The sequence below is a fragment of the Natator depressus genome, chromosome 1, assembly GCF_965152275.1.
Source record: "Natator depressus isolate rNatDep1 chromosome 1, rNatDep2.hap1, whole genome shotgun sequence".
NCBI lineage: Eukaryota > Metazoa > Chordata > Testudines > Cheloniidae > Natator > Natator depressus.
Genome location: NC_134234.1, coordinates 57,284,188 through 57,303,274, shown reverse-complemented (window position 1 = coordinate 57,303,274; position 19,087 = coordinate 57,284,188). Strand labels below are relative to the sequence as shown.

The following is a 19,087-nucleotide window of genomic DNA, read 5'->3' as shown; positions in this document are numbered from 1 at the left end:
TGACAAAGTCGGGTGATCTCCCTCGTTCAGCATGTGAAGTCCACAGCTGTGATGAGGAAGAGCAAAATAATAGAAGCAGCACTGGCTTGATTGCAAAAGTGTGATTTAATCCCAGTCTAATGAAATTTTAATTTTAAAAAATACACTTGTATAACAAAAGCCAGAAAGAACAAACCAAGAGACAAATACCCTAGACTTATATCTTTCAAAGTTAAATCTTCTTTCAGAGTTTGAGAATTTTATTTTTAAATGAACATATTGATATAGTCAGGGAGACTGTTGGTAAAAGGTTTCAGAGTAGCAGCCGTGTTAGTCCGTATTCGCAAAAAGAAAAGGAGGACTTGTGGCACCTTAGAGACTAACCAATTTATTTGAGCATAAGCTTTCGTGAGCAACAGCTCACTTGATTGATTCTCACACTAAGGTTCATTTGCACCATTTTGGCAACATAAAGAGGCCTCAAGGTACGTGTAAATACCAGAGTGGTGTAAATGTGACTTAGAGTCGGAGTCTTGTTTACACTAACTTTTTTTAAAATACAGGTTCTGTTGCTGCTCTTACTTACCTGGGTGTAACTCAAGAGTCTAAAAGCAGTGAAATCAGTGGAGACGCACAGGTGTGCGAAAAGAATCTGGTCACCGAGGAGGTCTGTATTCTGCCCTTTTCGCATATAAGCTGAGGAAAACCAAATGTGTGAGATCTTACAGAGGGATACAAATGTGGGGGGAGCACAGGCTCTGCAATCTGTTCCCTCCCTGTGCCCCAGAATTCCACAGAAATCCCTTCCCTGTGGTTTGGAAGGAAGGGGTAAAGGTGGTGCACCCAGGAAGCAGCTGCCCTCTTTTCCTTCAAGCAAGAGTCCTGCTGCATCTCTTCAGCTGCTGTTGTGCATAGGGTTGCCAGGCATCCATTTTTTTTTACCAAAATGCCTGGTTGAAAAAGGGACCCTGGCGGTTCTGGACAGCACCGCTGACCGGGCTGCTAAAAGTCCAGTCAGGGGTGCAGCAGAGCTAAGGCAGGCTCCCGTTGGCTGGGAACTGTGGTAGCATGTCCCCTCTCTGGCTCCTAGGCATAGGGGCCAGGGGGCTCCTCATGCTGCCCCTGCCCCAAGCGCCGGCTCCGCAGCTCCCATTGGCTCGGAACTGTAGCCAATGGGAGCTGTGGGGGGGGGTGGTGCCTGCCAGGGAGGGTAGTGTGCAGAGCTAGGAGCCAGCCATGTTGGCCGCTTCCGGGAGCTGCATGAATTAAGCGCCACTCAGAGCCCGAACCCCCTGCCCCAGGTCGGAATCCCCTCCCACACCCTAACTCCCTTCCAGAGTCCGCACCCCGTCCTGCACACAGCCCAGATCCCCCTCCTGCAGCCTAAATGCCTCATTTCTTGCCCCACCCCAGAGCTCTCACCATCAGCCAGTGCCCTCATTCCCTCCCAAGCTCCAGCCCGATGAAAGTGAATGAGGGTGGGGCAGTGTGAGTGATGGAGGGAGGGGTGATGGAGTCACTGGTGGGCAGGAGCAGGGCCAGGATGTTTGATTTTGTGCAATTAGAAAGTTGGCAACCCTAATTGTGTACCACGCAGGAGGCAGCCAATGGCAGTCTAGATTCTTTCAGAACAGTGGGGACTTGGCAGTACTGGCTTCTGTGGGTATTGAGATGGCTTATGGGATATGAACTCTTCTATATGCAAGAACCTAACCAGGAAGATGAAGAAGTGGATGAGGCTTTTATAAACAACTAACAAAATCATCCGAAGCACAGGACTTAGTGGTGATGGGGCACTGCAACTACCCAGACATCTGTTGGGAAAATAATACAGCAGCACACATTGTCCAAAAAATTCTGGGAATATATTGGAGACAATTTTTTATTTCAGAAGGTGGAAAAAGCCACGGGGGAGAGGTTGTTCTAGATTTGATTTTGACAACTAGGGGACACTGGTTGAGACTTGAAAGTGGAAGGCAGCTTGGGTGAAAGTGATCATGAAATGGAAGAGTTCATGATTCTAAGGAATGGTAGGAGGTAAAACAGCACAACAAAGAAAATTGATTTTAAGAAGGCAGACTTTAGCAAACTCAGGGAGTTGGTAGGTAAGAGCTCTTGGGAAGCAAGTCTAAGGGGGAAAATAGTTCAAACGAGTTGACAGTTTTTCAGAGTCACTATTAATGGCACAAGAGCAAACTATCTCCCTGTGTAGGAAAGATAGGAATTATGGCAAGAGACCATCCTGGCTTAACCAGGAGATCTTCAATGATCTGAAACTCGAAAAAGAGTCCTACAAAAAGTGGAAACTTGGTCAAATTACTAAGGATGAATATAAACAAATAACACGAGTATGTAGGGACAAAATTAGAAAGGCCAAGGCACAAGGCCAGGATTAAACCAGCTATCAACATTAAAGGGTAACAAGAAAGCATTCTACAAATATATTAGAAGCAAGAGGAAGATCAAGGACAGGGTAGGCCTGTTACTCAATGTGGGGGGGGGGGTACAATAACCGAAAATTTGGAAATGGCAGAAGTGCTAAATGATGTTTTTGTTTCAGTTTTCACCAAAAAGTTTAGTAGCAACTGAACAGCTATCTTAATGAATGCCAGTGAAAATGAGGTAGGATCAGAGGCTAAAATGGGAAAAGAACAAGTTAAAAATTACTTAGACAAGTTAGATGTCTTCAAGTGACCAGGACCTGATGTAATGCATCCTAGAATACTGAAGAAGCTGACTGAGGAGATATCTGAGCCTTTAGCGATTATCCTTGAAAAGTCATGAATGATGAGTGAGCTTCCAGAAGACTGGAGAAGGGCAAATATATTGCCCATCTATAAAAAGGGAAATAAGGACAACCCAGGGAATTACAGATGAGTCAGCTTAACTTCAGTACCTGCAAAGAAAATTTAGCAAATAATTAAGCAATCAATTTTCAAACATGTAGAAGATAATAAGGAGATAAGTAACTATCAGCATGGATTTGTCAAGAACAAATTATGTCAAACCAACCTGATAGCTTTCTTTGACAAGGTAACAAGCTTTGTGGATGGGGGAGAAGCTGTAGATGTGGTATATCTTGACTTGAGTAAGGCTTTTGATACTGTGTTACATGACCTTCTCATAAACAAAGTAGGGAAATGCAACCTAGATGGAGCTACAATAAGATGGGTGCATAACTGATTGGGAAACCATTCCCAGAGAGTAGTTATCAGTGGTTCACAGTCAATCAGTTGCACACATAGAAAATGGGAAATGACTGCCTAGGAAGGAGTATTGTGAAAAGGGATTTGGGGGTCATAGTGGATCACAAGCTAAATATGAGTCAAGAGCGTAACACTGTTGCAAAAAAAGCAAACATGATTTTGGGGTGTATTAGCAGGAGTGTTGTAGGTAAGACGCATGAAGTAATTTTTCCACTCTACTCCGCACTGATTAGGCCTCAGCTGGTGTTTTGTATCCAGTTCTAGGTGCCACATTTCAGGAAAAATGTGGACAAATTGGAGAAAGTCCAGAGAAGAGCAACAAAAATGATTAACGGTCTAGAAAACCTGACCTATGAGGGAAGATTGAAAAGATTAGGTTTGTTTAGTCTGGAGAAGAGAAGACTGAGAGGGGACATGACAATAGTGTTCAAGTACATAACAGGTTATTACAAGGAGGAGGGAGAAAAATCGTTCTCTTTAGCTTCTGAAGATAGGACAAGAAGCAATGGGCTTAAATTGCAGCAAGAGCTGTTTAGGTTGGACATTTGGAAAAAAACTTCCTGTCAGGGTGGTTATGCACTGGAATAAATTGCCTAGGGAGGTTGTGGAATCTCCATCATTGGGGATTTTTAAGATCAAACACCTGTCAGGGGTAGTCTAGATAATGCTTAGTCCTGCCTTGAGTGAGGGGGACTGGCCTAGAAGACCTTTCGCGGTTCCTTCCAGTCCTATGATGCATATAACTGAGGACACACCTCACTGACAGAACACATAAACAGAAGACTGCCTTAAGACACACCATCTTGTCCCCGAAACAGATTGTTTTTAACCCATGTCAGGGAGATTCTGGTTCTTATAACACTGGAATGGATGTTGAGTTCCAAAAAGAGAGAGAGCGACTCCCTGAAATTATAAGAGGTTAATAACCTGGATGATGTTTTTTGGCCTATTGAAAATACGGCTCTACTCCTTTCGTGATGTCTGTGTAGTCACATAACCACATAGCTGGGGTAGAACTTACTTGGCTGCACATACTTTGCTCTATTGGCTGACAGACTTAACTGAGCTTCTTGGGATTCCTCTGTTTCCCCAAACCTGCTTAATTCCAGATGTGCGTGTATCATGCATTCCAGATGGTGGCCTTAACAGCCAGCTTGTCAACAAATTCTGTTCACCGAAAATTGTTTAACTGTCTTCGGGTTTAATCGGGGGGGGGGGGGGGGGAGGGGGTGGTGGTAGTAGTTGGGAAGCACAAAACCTAGGTGTACTAAGGAAGACAGTCCTGAAAAGTAAAATGCCGCAGTTTGATAACGGGGTTGCAAGTGTGATTTTTTTTTCTTTTTTTCTTTTTTTTTGTACAGGACTAGCCTCAAGTTGGCAAAAGCCTAAAATCTTCCGGTAATCTTGTCTGACTCGCTGCCATGTGATGGGGAACTAGATCCCTGCTGCTTTAATACAGATGTAGACAGCAATAATAACACAGGAGGCGCTATGCCTGAGTCAGGCCCGACTGAGAGGCCCACAAGCAAGTAGCCACGTGACTGAAGTGCAAAAGTCTGACCCTAGCTTGCCCAGTAGTGGCTTGGTTTAGGTTGCAGGCAGTCAGCGTATCATCCAGGGGGCTGCAGAATTATTAGGTATGTAAATGCACAGATTTGATGCTGTACAAGGGGGCAGAGAGAGATGCTTATTGCTGTACTAGCTACATGGCTGGTTAATCAACTTTAGGGATCTTTACTGTGAACTGACGCCTTCATGTCATAGGAGGCACAAAAGGATGCACTGAGCCGACTCACCAAAAGGCGCAATGCAAAGCTGCAGGCTGATATTTCGCAAAGCCACTAGAGGGCAGTGTTACCAGCTCATGAAGTTGCTGGTTGCTAAACTTCACTCACTCGCTGGCCAGTCTGGTGAAGCATTTTCCCCAACCCCTGTGGCTGTGGGTTCCCCTGTGCGGTTTCTGTGCACACCCGGCCAGGGTCTGTATTGCAGCAGCAGGACTCTCGTAATATGGCAGCGAGTCAGACAGTTCCCCTGCGGCAGACTGCGAAGGCCGAGGCGTTGGCTGATAAATGGCAGAACAGTTGAGCCAGCACAAACCTAATAAACGTGGAGGGTAATGAATGACCCTAGCCTGAATGTAACGTAGGGGGCCAGGCACCGCTTGAATCCCAACACACAGCCAGCGTTGTGTCTGGGTGCTGAGTGGCAGGCTTCTGAGTGCGAGTTACTTTTTAGTATAAAATTGTGTTTGCTTTACTCTGCCCCTCTTAAAATCCATTTAACTTGGGCAAACCCTGGCCTTCCTGCCCTGGCCCCTTTTACAGCTGATGCATTGTCGGGCTCACCTTTGCTGGCGTGTGGTTCTACTACAAAGCCCTTGCTACTGAAAAGGCCGCATTTTCCAGCAGTTACCCCTGAAGCCGACAGAATCGTCTAAAAACCATGGATTATGATTAACCCAGTGAGGCTGTCACAGAGGTCTTGGACGCCACGGATGTCATGACTTTCCAGGGCCTCCATGACTTCTGCAGCCAGCAGGTGTGACGGACTCCAGGACCACCGGAGCAGCTAGGGTGGCCCGGGGCCAGCCGCACCACCCCCACCTGCCAGCTGCAGGAGTGGCGGTCCCAGGTCACCCCCTGCAGCCTCCCAGCAGCGGCAGCAGCAGTCCCAGGCAGCCCTCCCTTCACCCCCAGCAGCAACAACAGTGGTCCTGGGGCTGTACCCCCGCCCCCCCCCAGCAGCAGTGGCAGGCAGCAGACCCACACCCGCCAGCAGCAGTGGCAGCAGTCCCAGGCCCCTCCTCCCCCTGCAGCAGCAGCGGTGGTCCTACCACCACCACCACCACCACCCCCCCCCGGTCCCAGCAGCAGCGGCGGTGGTCCCACCCCGGTCCTAGCAGCAGCGGCGGGGGCCCAGGCTGCCCCTTTCCAGCAGCGGCAGCCCTGGGCCACCCCTCCACATCCTGAGCACCAGTGGGCATCCAGGAGCCCTCCCCCACCCACCAGCAGGTGCCCCAGAGTCCCTGCCCCCCCCCCGCAAGAGCAGCAGCTGCACCCCCCAGAACCCAGCAGAGCCCCCATCATTTAGTCAGGAGTATATAGTACAAGTCATGGACAGGTCACGGGGCCGTGAATTTTTGTTTATTGCCTGTGACCTGTCCATGACTTTTACTAAAAATACCCATGACGAAATCGTAGCCTTAATTATGATGCTTAACTAACAATTTCTGAACTGAATTTGGTGAATTGTCAGCGGAGCTGGGTGACTAACTTGAAAGGAATTTTTTTAAAGGGTGGAAGGAATTATGCCCCGCTTTTCTTGCTGAAGTTTAAAGGTGCCCTGAGACATGTGACAGCCCCCCCCCCCCCAACCTTCCCTAATGAGAACAACAGAAAGAGGACTCACTGCCTTTCTTTTTGGCCTCAGATATCAGGACTGTACATTTGCCATTTTAATTTTAAAAGCCGGGGGGGAGGGCGGGGGGGCTCATTTGTCTACAGTGTGTTTATGAACCATGTGCCACTTTTTTCCAGCCAGCTCAGTCAGGAGCCTAACGTCTCGTTTTGCTGGCAGGGTGTGGCCCGCTACTCTGGGCTGAGTATTGAAAACTCTTCCATCGGCACTGAAGGGGCAGGGGCTGGTGAAGCCAGGCTGGCTGCAGACTGTCAAATGTCGCTGCCTAACAAATGAAAACTTTATGCCGGTTGACTACACCTCCTTCCACCTCAGTGGCTTAGCTCGCTCCTGCCTCTTGGGACAGGGCGTGGCCAGTTGGGTCACTAGGTGCTTTGGGATGGGGCGGGCTGGCCTACAGAAGGGAGCACTGCCTATAGCTTTGGCAGAGTAGACAGGTGTGGTGCTGGCTCTTGTCAGAGAAGCAGCCAGTTCCTCAGGTGCGGGAGGGAGAGGCACAGAAAAAGAAGGGGAGACACTAAGGGCTTGGAGTTAAAACTTGGCATTGCTGTGGCTCTGTGTGTGGCGTTTGGCCAGACCTAGTGACCCTGCTCTGGGCCCGAGTGGTTGGAGCGCAGCTGCCGGGGGCTAGACAAACCCTCCCTTTGGCTCACTGAGGAGTGTAATCACAGTGCTGCAGCGGTTCCTTTTCCAGCCAGCACAATCCCAGCAAAGTCGCAGAGAAAAAATCCCCCAGTTGGTGACTCAGGACTCAGCCACCACCTCCTCCCTGAACTGAGCTGAACTGTAGGCCAGGCCTGAGGCTTTAAAGAAGCTCATCAGGCACCACGGCTAAGTCGCCGGCTTCAATGCTGCGTTGATTTTCAACATGCTGTCAAGAGCGATAGGCAGACACCCTTGCCCATGCGTGTTTGTGCAGCCTGTACTTGGCACCACAACCCATAGCCAAATGGGCAACATAGACCCTTGTGGCAATGCGCGAGCCCATGGGAACGTACAGCAGGATGAGAGAGAAGGGTCATTATAATGTGGAGTCCTGAGTCTCAGACAGGCTGGTCGGGTCACTCCAGTAGCTCTGAGCTACTCCTAGGCTGCTTACCTGATTAATTGTTTACATTATGCCTAGAAAAAGCTCTGTTGCTTTCATTTTTGCCTTTAATGAATGTGCCAGGATTTGTACTGGTCCCTTTCTCAGCAGGGATTTTTCTTGTTCTTGGCTCTCCCTGTGCAACGTTGCATTACTGTGCCCGACCCACAAACCTCTTATTATTTCAACTGTGTGAGACAAAAAGAACAGGAGGACTTGTGGCACCTTAGAGACTAACAAATTTATTTGAGCATAAGCTTTCGTGAGCTACAGCTCACTTCATCGGATGCATTCAGTGTGCATCAGTGGGGTCACCCCAAGGCTCTGCTACACGCAGTCCTATTCTAATTCTAGCTCTGACAGTGGCCTTAGGCAAATCACCCATCTTCTCTCTGTAAGTTTCCCTGTGCTCAACTTTAAAATGGGAAGACAGTTGATTCCACAACTTTACCTATCTTTGTGAAGGAGGTGCGAGAACATACACACAGCATTTTGCCTTTGCCATGCACACTGGCTGGCATATGCTTATGTGTATATGTGGCCAGTTCGCCCTCCTGCCATGTGCACCAGCAAATGGCTGGTGTGTGTTGGTCCACTGGATATTTGCATATGGCAACCAGGTGCATGCAGTAATGCAGTTAAGCGTGTCTCATGGTAAAAGACTGGCACCAATTAGTTCCTGTTTGCCCAAAGCTTTGAAAAACTTCAAAGTGCTAGGGTCTGATAATTATTTTTTTAAGCAAGTTCAAAGCCTTCTCAAGGCAGCTGTTCTCAAAGTGAGTTCAAGGACACTGTTATAGTTGTCAGAACTATATGAACATAGATAAGGTCCTGCCTAGTTTGGAAAGAACAGGCCTTCGTCATAAATGGTGTAAAGGTCAGTTCCATGTAAATGTCACAGTCTCCAGCATGCAACTGTGCCGATCTGTCTTCTTTCCTAAAAGGAAGAGCATATTCATTAATTGATTAGCCTCTTTCCTCACCAGAATGAGTTTTTTTAATTACACAAAGCAGAGATTGCATAAAGTCCATGACTGTGGCACTGAACAGACAATGCTACACATTGGAGAATATCTAGCTGAAGGGTTTCTATAGTGCCCACCACCTTAGGATTCAAGGGCTTGGCACTGGCCAGTTATTTATGTATTAAATGTGCAAGTGTCCACTGAAGTGTCATCTCGGTGTGATTAAAATAAGTGGCAGCATGGTCCCCTGGAGGAGATGGACTGGTATGTCTTTGCTGTCTACTCTCTTGGCTGCTGAGACTGCTCCAGTTCTACTCTTGGTTGTTTGGTTCTGCTTTGTTTAAATCAATCCTGACTCATGACCACAGGAAATTCTTCCCATTCGCATCCCTGGAAGAAGCCCAGCAGGAAGGAGGGGGATGCAGTTAAGGCACAGGACTGCTAGTCAGGAAATCTGTGTGATCTTGGGCAAGTTATTTCCCTGGGAGCTGTGTAGCATAATGATGAGCATGACAGACTCCTGACAATGACTCCTGAATGTTTAGTAACACATTGCCTTGTGGGTAATATAGCATATGTCTACACAACATCTGGGAGCAAGGCTCCCAGCCTGGGGCCACACACCAACCCTGCTCCCTAGGACTGACAGCCCAAGCTCCAAGGCATACCGTAAAAGCACTGTCTACACAACTGTTTAGAGCGCACTATGATCCCTGCTAGCGTGAGTCTGGGGACCTGGGCTAAGAGGCTCATTCCCCGATGCTTTGTAGACATTTCCACAGAGAAAGTGTAGACCGCATTCTTCCTGAAGGTGCAGGCGCATGCCATTCATTGCTTTCAAGGGGAGCTGTGGTAATGTGAGAAAGGGAGACAGGAAAGTGCCCAGCTTTCCCGATCATGGATGAATCTAAAGGAGAAATCCTTAGAATATGCAGGATGTGTCTTGTCATTTTGTGCACTGTAGCCTGTTCACATGAAAATATTTGACATGTCTCCCTTTCTTAAGTTGATCTCACATTTGCTACTTAGAAAATTTCATCCCTTACCTATATATATGGGATCACAGACACATGCTGTCCCTGGGACAGCGCTTCAGAACTACAGTAGAACCTGAGAGTCAAGAACACCTCAGGAACGCAGGTTGTTCGTAACTCTGAAATGATAGTACCGAAACGCTATGGTTGTTCTTTCAAAAGTTTACAGCTGAACATAGACTTAATACAGCTTTGAAACTTCACTGTGCAGAAGAAAAATGCTGCTCTCCCTTTATTTTTTAGTAGTTTACATTAAACACAGGACTGTGCTGTATTTGCTTTATTTTGTCTCTGCTGCTGCCTATTCACATACTTCTGGTTCCAAATGAGGCGTATGGTTGGCTGGTCAGTTCATAACTCTGGTGTCTGGAATCTGAGGTTCTACTGTAACCACATCTGGGCACTAGAGGTCTGGTCACGCTCCCAGTGACCTCGGTTGCAAAGCCCTCACTGACTCGAATAGAAGCAGCTTCAGAGCCGCTGTGCTGATGGAGACTGCCTTGTTCTTCACAAAGCAGAGTTCAGGATACCGGAGATTCAGGAGCCAGCACGCTATCCTTTAAGTCCGTGCTGAACCATTCCTCCCTACATGATTTGAGAAGTGGGAAGGATTAGTCTGGGGTGACTCACCCACACCCCCTTTCAACTCCAAAAGGAAGGCAGAGATTTGAAATCCTGACTCACTGAAGTGTATTCAGAGGTGTATGACAAGTAATGGGCCAGTAACATTCCCCAGGGCACATCAACCTTGTATATAAAAAACAGATACACAAGCTTAAGGGTCTGTCTTCACTACCCGCCGGATCGGCGGGCAGCGATCGATCCAGCGGGGATCGATTTATCGTGTCTAGTCTAGATGCGATAAATCGACTCCCAAGCGCTCTCCCGTCGACTCCTGTACTCCAGCGCCGCGAGGAGCGCAGTCGGAGTCGACGGGGGAGCGGCAGCAGTCGACTCACCGCGGTGAAGACACCACGGTAAGTCGATCTAAGTATGTCGACTTCAGCTACTTTATTCACGTAGCTGAAGTTGCGTAACTTAGATCGATCCCCCTCCCCCCCAGTGTAGACCAGGGCTAAGTCATCAGCTCTCTGAAAATACACCCCTACTAGCTTCTCATCATTGACTCCAAGGCAGAGTGGCTAAGTCAGTGGTGCGCACAGCAGCCTTCCACACAGTTTGGCTTGGGTTCAATTGCCAGCCTGAATATTTTGGAGGCAGTACAGACAGGGCCCTTGACTGCAAATCAGGCGCTCTGGGTTCTAGATCCTGGGTTCTACTGGTCTGCTGTGTGACTGTGAACAAGTCACTTCACCTCTCTCTACCAGTGTCCTCTCCTGCTTTGTCCATCTTGTGAGCCCATGGGGGAAGGTCTGTCATCATGTGTTTGTACAGAGTATGTAGCCTGGAGCTCAACTGGTGTCACTAGGTGCTACTGTAATATAAATGTTCAGTAATAAATATTCATCTATCATGTAAGTGCCATCAACAATAGATTAGAGGTGAAATCCTGGCCCCACTAATTCTATATGAGTTTTGCCATTTACTTCAATGGAGCCAGGATGTCACCCTAGACGAATGTCATTCTGATGGGTAGTGAAGACTTGTGGCTTACTGTTGAAATTACTTAAAGCATGTGGAATCATGGTGCCAGTCTCTCTCTCATATAGTTAGTTTTAATTACTGTATGAGGCATCTAGATGCTATAGAGATGAGTGCTTTCCAAATATACTAGATGGGTGTAGGGCAAAAACAACTAAAATGAACTATTTACTGTAACACTCAGATGGAAACAGAGTGCCAAATTCCATAACGAGTGAAGGCCCAAGTTCCCCATCAGACAACTCTTTCCTCATCTGTTGAAATGGATTGAGGATGGATAGCTTATCATTTTTCATTACAGAGGAAGGACTGTGATGACTGTTTTAGTCAAATTCCTCCTATTTTAATAAACTGTCTAAAAACTCAGTTAAATGGGTTGGTTTGCATATTCTGGGCACTCTTCTGTATCAGAGTAGGTTTCTATGTACAGATCTAACAGAATTCTGCAAGTTGCCACAAACCAAATCTCCAGATCCAAACATCCCTTGACCTTTGGGTGGGGTTTGGAATCTGGATTCTGCAGCTCAAGCCTCTCTCTGGTTTATTTTTTCCTCCTGCCTACAAGTGTTCTTTTTCACCTTTCTCCTTGATAAATCATGGTCTTGGAATCACACAGTTCCCACTGATATTAATTTTAGTCCCTGGGAGAAATTGTGGTATTCCTGTCAGGAGCTGGTTCTGAGACAAAACAGGAGCCCTGATTGAAACACAAAAGGAAATTGAAAAGTCTATCTTTACTCCAAGATGAATTAGAGACGACCTCATCTTTCAACTAATTAGAAATGTGTCCCCCAGCCTGCTGTGAAATATTATTATGGAGCCTAATGGGCTCCTCAACCTTAATTTAATCACCATTTCTAGTGCTTTCCCCTTTTACAAATGTTAAACAAGTTTAGTTTGGGAAAGATTTTGAATTGCCCTCAGTATGCTGGAAATAACTTCATACTAGACTGAAAACACTGAGCCAGCCCTATGTGCAATAAACTGGAAGGAGGTGGATGGGTATGGCTCTGTACAGGGCCACGTAAAGAATCTGGAATTCTTGGCACACCAGTTCATGGGCCCCCTTAGCTCCTATCCCATCCCCACGCTGTGGTCCCACTTCTGCTTGTGGTGGTAGTGGCCCAGCGCTGGCTTCTGGAGTGACTTTCTGGGGCAGACTGGGGCCACTCCACTCTTTGGATCACTGTGGGCAGGCTGGGGTTTGTTCAGGAGGACTGATGACTCAGCTCCACTTACCCCGCTGTGGGCATGGGACTCTCTGTATGGGCTCCTCTTCCCCTACTGGAGCCACAATGGGGGAGAATAGCTAGACCATCTGCCCACATAGAGTCCTCTGCTGGGGCCTCTCAAAGCAGTGGGTTTCAGAGTTAACAACCCACTAAGATGGAGGAGGCCGTTCACACATTTCAGAGCTACTGATTCAGGCTGCCTGCAGCCTGAGGCAGGCATCACTGAATCGGTTACACCTGGCTCGCTTCACAAACATGAAAGCTAGAACATTTTTTGTAGATGAAAGCTGAGATTCTGATGTTATCACGTAACTCTAGGGGCTGAGGTCCAATGTGTTCATGCAGTCCCTGAAATGGGCCCCTCCTAGGAGGTCCTGAGACACTGAATGCCCCAACTCCCATTAGTTTCAGCACCTTGCAGGAGACTCTTCACATCTCAGAGGATCAGACCATTTAGCAAATAGCTCTGAAGCTTTTCCACACAAAAAGCCCCCTCCCTACTCTAGAGATGCAGTGTGTGTAGCACAGAGCGTGTCAGTGCCAGCCATGTGGCATGGCACTGAAGGTCGCAGGAAGGCCAAATTGGATTGCAGCCTGGGACTGTCAGGCCCCATGCCAATGAAGGCTGCAAATGTGATGTTTGCAAAGCACATTGGCTCTGAAGAAAGTGATCATCTGTCCTCCTCCATCTGTGGCAGTTGTGGCTGGTGGAGGGGAGAGAGAGAGAGAGAGAGAGAGAATTTAGCAATGAAAAGATTCTAAGTGAAAGCATTTTTTGAGAAGGTGGGGGGGGGGGAAGTGTGGGAAGGAAATAAACAGTGATTAAAAAGCATAGATTAGTAACCATGCCTTTAATAACTTGTAAATATAATTTTAAAATTTCAAGCAACTAAGATATACATTTTTGTCTATGCCCGACATCTTAAAAGTAAACCATGTGTTGATGACCTATTTGTTTGGTTTCCCCCCTTTTCTAAAGCATACAAATTAAATTATCAATCACCTTAATATACAACAGTTTTATGGACAAAAATCTCACCTGATTTCTATCCTTTCACTGAAGTGTTTGCTATGCAATTATAGCTGGAGAACGTAATGTTTCATTCAACAAACAGAAAAACCCAGATTTAAAGCTAATAGAAGAAATACTTCAAGATATTCCCTCCCCACTCTCAAACTCCTCCACCAAACAAAATACCCAGGATCACAGTGCCTATTTCCTTGAAGAAGAAGAAGAAAAAATGGCAAGAATATCTAGGCAACTCTTTTTGGACCCAAGGCTTTATTTATCTTAAACATCACAGTGCAATGATTTCCCCTTCCACAATGTTCAGCCTCTAGCAAAGAAACTGAATTCACGTCAGAACAAATCAAAGGGAACATGCTAACCACATAGGGCAACCCTGTGAGCCCAAAGTGACACTCCTAGAACCATGTTCAAGCTTCTAAAGAAGTGGCTTGATTTTCAGCGGGGCTGAGCCTCTGCAGCTTCCATTGACTCCATGGGAACCGGGGTTGCTCAGCTGCTCAGAGTTAGGCCATTTTTATTTAGATGCCTAAATAAGAAATTCAGAGTCTGATTTAGGTCCCCAGGTTTGAATGTTTTGGGCATGATGTTCCCAGCACAGGCAAGTATGAAGGAGCAGAAACTGAACCACTACAGAATCCACATCAGAGGGTTCCCAACCATGGCACAGGTATTGGTACTTCAGGCTTGTATCACTGATACTCTACCTGGGCTTCCCTTAGGTCTCAGCTTAGGGTTCACTCCTGTGAAGTGCTGAGTGCCCCCCACTGACGCTGAAGCCAATGGGAGATGCATGCTTCAGGACTGTGCCCAGAATAGGAAGTGCTGAATACGGCCCAATTCTGTTTCCATTAAGTCAATGATCAAATTTCCACTTATTTCAATGGGAGCAGGAGCAGGTCCTTAGCGATGCACCTCTGCCCTTAGCCCTGATGTATTACCTGGCTCCCATTTAAAGTGCATGTTCTAATTCCCAGTGGAGCTAGGACTTCTCCTGATCAGTCTTATTACAAGACGGGGGCTTGGGGGCAGCCTAGACTGCATTGTAGGGTTAGATCAGATACGGAGGGATGGAAGGCAGTGGGCACTGGCTGCCCCAGCCGAAGTATTAGCCTAGTTCCTAGGTTCAGTTGGCCAAACTGTGGGAAAGCTCTGAGCTTGAGTGAAATCAAAAAGACTGAAGGAATGAGTGAACATAAAAATAAAGTGAAAATGTGAACCTTATTTTTTCAAATCTATCTCTCACTGCTTTAGCTAACAAATCCACTACATCAGTGCAGATAAGTCAATTGCCCAACACCCTCTTTCACAGTCCTCATGTGCATGCAGAACTAAAATAAATTCACAACTACAAGTGCAAAGAAAAAGATAGTTACAATCTTCAGACCTCCTACTTTGTGCATTTACGGAGAGCTCAAGTTTGCTGATAAAAGCAAGAGCAAAGAGGTTCATTCTTCTGGAGCGCACAGATGAAAATCTGCCTTACCAGCTTCTAATACAGAGGGTGTCTAAACTGACATAAATAATCACAGACTTGATTAGAATATATTATTCTAGACTTTTTTTTTTTTTTAGTTTTCATGTAAGACCTTTATACTCTTGACATCTATGTGAACAAAGAATCAAACTAAAACAGGCACTTCTCAAGCGCTATTGTGTTGTTAAATGACACATGGGAGGAACTGAACAAATATGATTTAATGCCTACAATGGGAAATTAGGGGAGCTCTTCATGGCGTTGGCTTTTTCAAGTCTCGGATCTGTTTAATCAAGTAGTTCTTCTCATCGGTGAACTGTTCATCATCCGTCCTCTCTTTCTGGAAATTGCTCAGAAACTCAATTAGCTTGGGTTGGTTTTTCAATAGAATCTCCACGATAGGCTGCGTTTTGTTTGGACTGGCCACAAATACCTAACATGCAAACAAAACCACACACACACACAGACAGACAGAGACAGAAAGAGAGGGATGAACAATCAGAATCATGACACTGCCCTACATCATTCTCTGTTGAGTCAACTGAATGCTGGAGGCCAGATTCTCTGGTGCCTACCCTGTATCCACTGAGTGCAGTACCCAGTGAGAGGGGAGAGGGAAGGGACTGCATATTTGTTGGTTGCAGCTACCTGTCCCTGTGACCAGTTCTACACTGACCTCAGGCCCAGCATACTTTATAGTAGCCCCTAAGATCTTTTAGTCTAAAGTATGACAGCTGGCTATGGCTCTCAAGAGGTTGTCTGCCAGCTGGGGATTAATGCAGTTGCACTCTGACCATGACCCTTCCATTTCTGACAAGCACCTATGCTTCCGGAGCTGCAGGGAGGGCACAGGAACAGACTGTGCTAGCCACATATTAGCTGGGGAGATCCAACAGATTTGTTGACCCCAAATCAGCCAAAACAGGAAAGAAAAACTATCCCTGTATCTTAAACACATGTTAAAGTTTCCCATGATCTTGCTCATTAGCAGCTGGAAGTGAAGTTACACTTGACCTTGTTATCACTCTCCCTTATTCTGTTCCTTTTATTGACAAATGGTTTGATTGTAAAGCCAGCTGTTGAAAGTTGGCTATAAATCCCTGATCACTTCCACATTTATGGCCCTCCAACATGAAATGTCTTAGAACCATAATTACTGGGAGAACAGGCGAGTCTTGTGTTGGTGATAGAATTTCCATATTCAATTGAAATGGCCTAAAATTAGACCAAGCAGCTTTGTTTTGGTTTGTGAACTTAGGTCACATCCTTCACTTCGCCCTCCCTAGTCCATTCTAGGAGCAGTCTGTGAATGGAAATTTACAAGAGCAGGATCCACGTACATTTCAATTTGTTTGCTAAGCTCACAAGGACACAGCAGTGAGGCAGAGCAGAAGGACAATGTAACACGCTTCCATACGCAGCTCACTGGCAGCCCAGTGCCTTGGAATTGCTATCTGTGGGTCACTCAGGTGAGAGGCTGGGATCTTCCCTTTTGTAGCAATCCCTCACTTCAGAGGCACTTGCCTCTTGTCCGCTTTGTAACTCTCTTCTGGCTCCTTGTTAGACTGGCTCCGAGGGCTTCTCCTGCTTACATCTGCAGCCTCCTTCAAAGGGAGGTTCCACAGCAAGAAGCTGTAGCCTGTACTGATGCCTGAGCATATGTCTCCCCAGCCTAGATCCCAGCCCCTGTGCAGATTCCCACATCCCAGGAAGGACAAGGCCACTGAAGCAGCTCCCCCACCATACCACAAGTGCAGATCCACACCCAGAAGAGGCCTCTCTTCAACAATCCAACCCTTTGTTCTGAACTTTTAAAGTCATGGACTTTTTTTTAATTCCTGGTGACCTCTAGATGCTCGCACGCAATGGCAACTGACTCAACAGTGCAAGACTTCACCACGACCCCTTTAGAGCAACCTCCTTGCCAGATGCTTCAAGTTCTCAAAAAAGTAGTGTCTGTTATTAGGGGCATGTTCCTTGATCTCAAGGTAGTCAGCTCATGGCCCCCTTGGGTTACTGAGAGGTACAGATAGCAGTTTGTTCAGCCTCTGCTTTGGCCATTTAAAAACATTCCTTCCATTACAAATAACCCTATTATACAAATTGCATGTTGTTTCCCTCAGTTCAGATAAATAAAAGAATTGTTTGAGAGAGCACAATGCAAATATATTTGCAATGCCTTGCATTTTCAGAAATATCTAGTGATTTGGGTGCCCAATCTGAGACACGTTAAAGGAGCCTAAAAGAAAAGGAGTACTTGTGGCACCTTCGAGACTAACAAATTTATTTGAGCATAAGCTTTCATGAGCTACGGCTCACTTCATCGGATGCCTGACATGCAAAAAGTGCTGAGCACCCACCCACAGAAAATCAGGCCCCTTTAAGAGGTCTCAAGTAGGCCACCCAAAAATTAAAGCACAGAAAATGATTAGTCAATTTGAACATTTAGACCACACTGTATCTACACAGTGTGAAAGGAACAGCCTGCAAACATTCTCGAAAGGATTTAATTTTAAAACTGGCTCTAGCCTAAAATATGTATTAGCATGGCAAATGTTTAAACGTGAGCTGATGTCTCCTATTAGACTGAATTCTTTAGTTTCTTGTCTGATTGCTTATAGGTTATAATCCTCCCCCTGAAAAACTGGCATAAAAGATAGAAAACTCAAATGTAAATCATCTTTTGACTACTAGACCTACTGCAGGACTCAATTTCAACTCTCAAATACTTTTTCAAACCTTGGGATCATAAAAGGATTATAAAACTGAAAGACTGGCTCCCTCAAGCAACTATAGTACCACAATGTCACAGTATTGAAACAAAGAAATTTTACACACATCTACAACAAAGAATCTTTATACCTTGAGGCTAGATCCAGTATGAGGTTTTATTTTTTAAAGTCTCCTGCTAATGCCTCACTTGAAGACAATAAAAAAAGATAAGAGATATCCTGGAAACAACATCAGTATTACAGCTAGTTGGAATATTTTTGAAAAAATAATTTTGTGGGGATGTATTGGTTTCAACAACATATCTGTCGGGAAGGGTTTTGTGATTGAGAGTTCTCTGATCACTTCGGAGGAGTTTCGACACAACTTCACTTTGTGAAAATGTTTGAAAGGTTTTTCTTTTCATTCCAACACGGAATGAAAACAAATGTCAAAACTCAAAAGTTGCCATGAAATAGAACTGTTGTCCTCTAACTGGCCTTAAATCAGTACTGTCCATCAAAATTGATAAACTGTACACTCCCTATCCACTCCATAAAGTATTTGATCAGAGAGTTCTGGAGTCTGACCTTGGTTCTCACAATTAATGACAATGCGTTGTCATCATCATCTCCTCAAGGGAACACAAAGGGATAAAGATACTAAAATGGTCTGATGCTCGATGAGTCACTGTGTGGTCACTGATAATCTTTGTTTTTTTAAACACAGAGGCCAAGGCTACTGAATGTCACAGGATCTTGATGAGAATAGTTCACTGCAACCTCTGATCTACTTTCAAATGGTTAGCGATTATGGTCCAAATCCAGCATGTATCACTCTGTACACCAACAGGCCAACTGACCCACCAGGGCTGAAACTGGTGTCATGATTTTCTCATATGCGTTGCAGGGGGATTACCACCTCGCTGGAAGTACATGAAAGCTCACGTAGCTGAACCGACAACATCCCCCACAGACCAAAGTATTATCAAGTCTATAGCTCAGAAACAACACATACTCAGCTTCCGCCCCATGCTGAGTGGAAATGGTCAGTATTGTCAAGTTATGCAGAACCGTTTGCAGAGTGAGCAACAGGAGGTAGCTTTGTGATGTGCATGAAAGAGAATGGAAAAATGAAGCTAAGGTCAAACAATCTATTTTTAGATTTAAACACTAAAACCTCTCTTGCTACATCTCTGCTTAAGAAAAATGTTATATTATCCTGAACCACCACTGTGGGGTGAGTTCACAAAATAATCGAATTGTTTAACATGATAGCCAAGAGAGGCTGATACTATTCTAGATTTGTATGTGCATTGTGTGCAATATATTGCAGTGTGGTTTATTTTT

The 19,087-nt window shown here is 45.8% G+C and overlaps 2 protein-coding genes across 7 annotated transcripts in view; one reads left to right on the top strand and one right to left on the bottom strand.

Moving 5' to 3' along the window:
- Window positions 1–18,975, top strand: part of CDADC1 (cytidine and dCMP deaminase domain containing 1) — a 45,142-nt gene extending 26,167 nt beyond the window's left edge. Inside the window, exons 9-10 of one of the 2 annotated variants that reach the window (XM_074960589.1) lie at window positions 543–646; window positions 18,468–18,975. In XM_074960589.1, the coding sequence (XP_074816690.1) occupies window positions 543–646; window positions 18,468–18,500 (137 nt within the window). In that variant the 3' untranslated portion in view covers window positions 18,501–18,975. The remainder of the gene's footprint in view (window positions 1–542; window positions 647–18,467) is intronic. The other variant, XM_074960608.1, reaches the window with a different exon arrangement.
- CAB39L (calcium binding protein 39 like) overlaps window positions 13,375–19,087 on the bottom strand; it is a 106,151-nt gene continuing 100,438 nt past the window's right edge. For all 5 annotated transcript variants that reach the window (XM_074960650.1, XM_074960641.1, XM_074960621.1 and 2 more), the window contains one exon: window positions 13,375–15,462. In XM_074960650.1, the coding sequence (XP_074816751.1) occupies window positions 15,283–15,462 (180 nt within the window). In that variant the 3' untranslated portion in view covers window positions 13,375–15,282. The remainder of the gene's footprint in view (window positions 15,463–19,087) is intronic.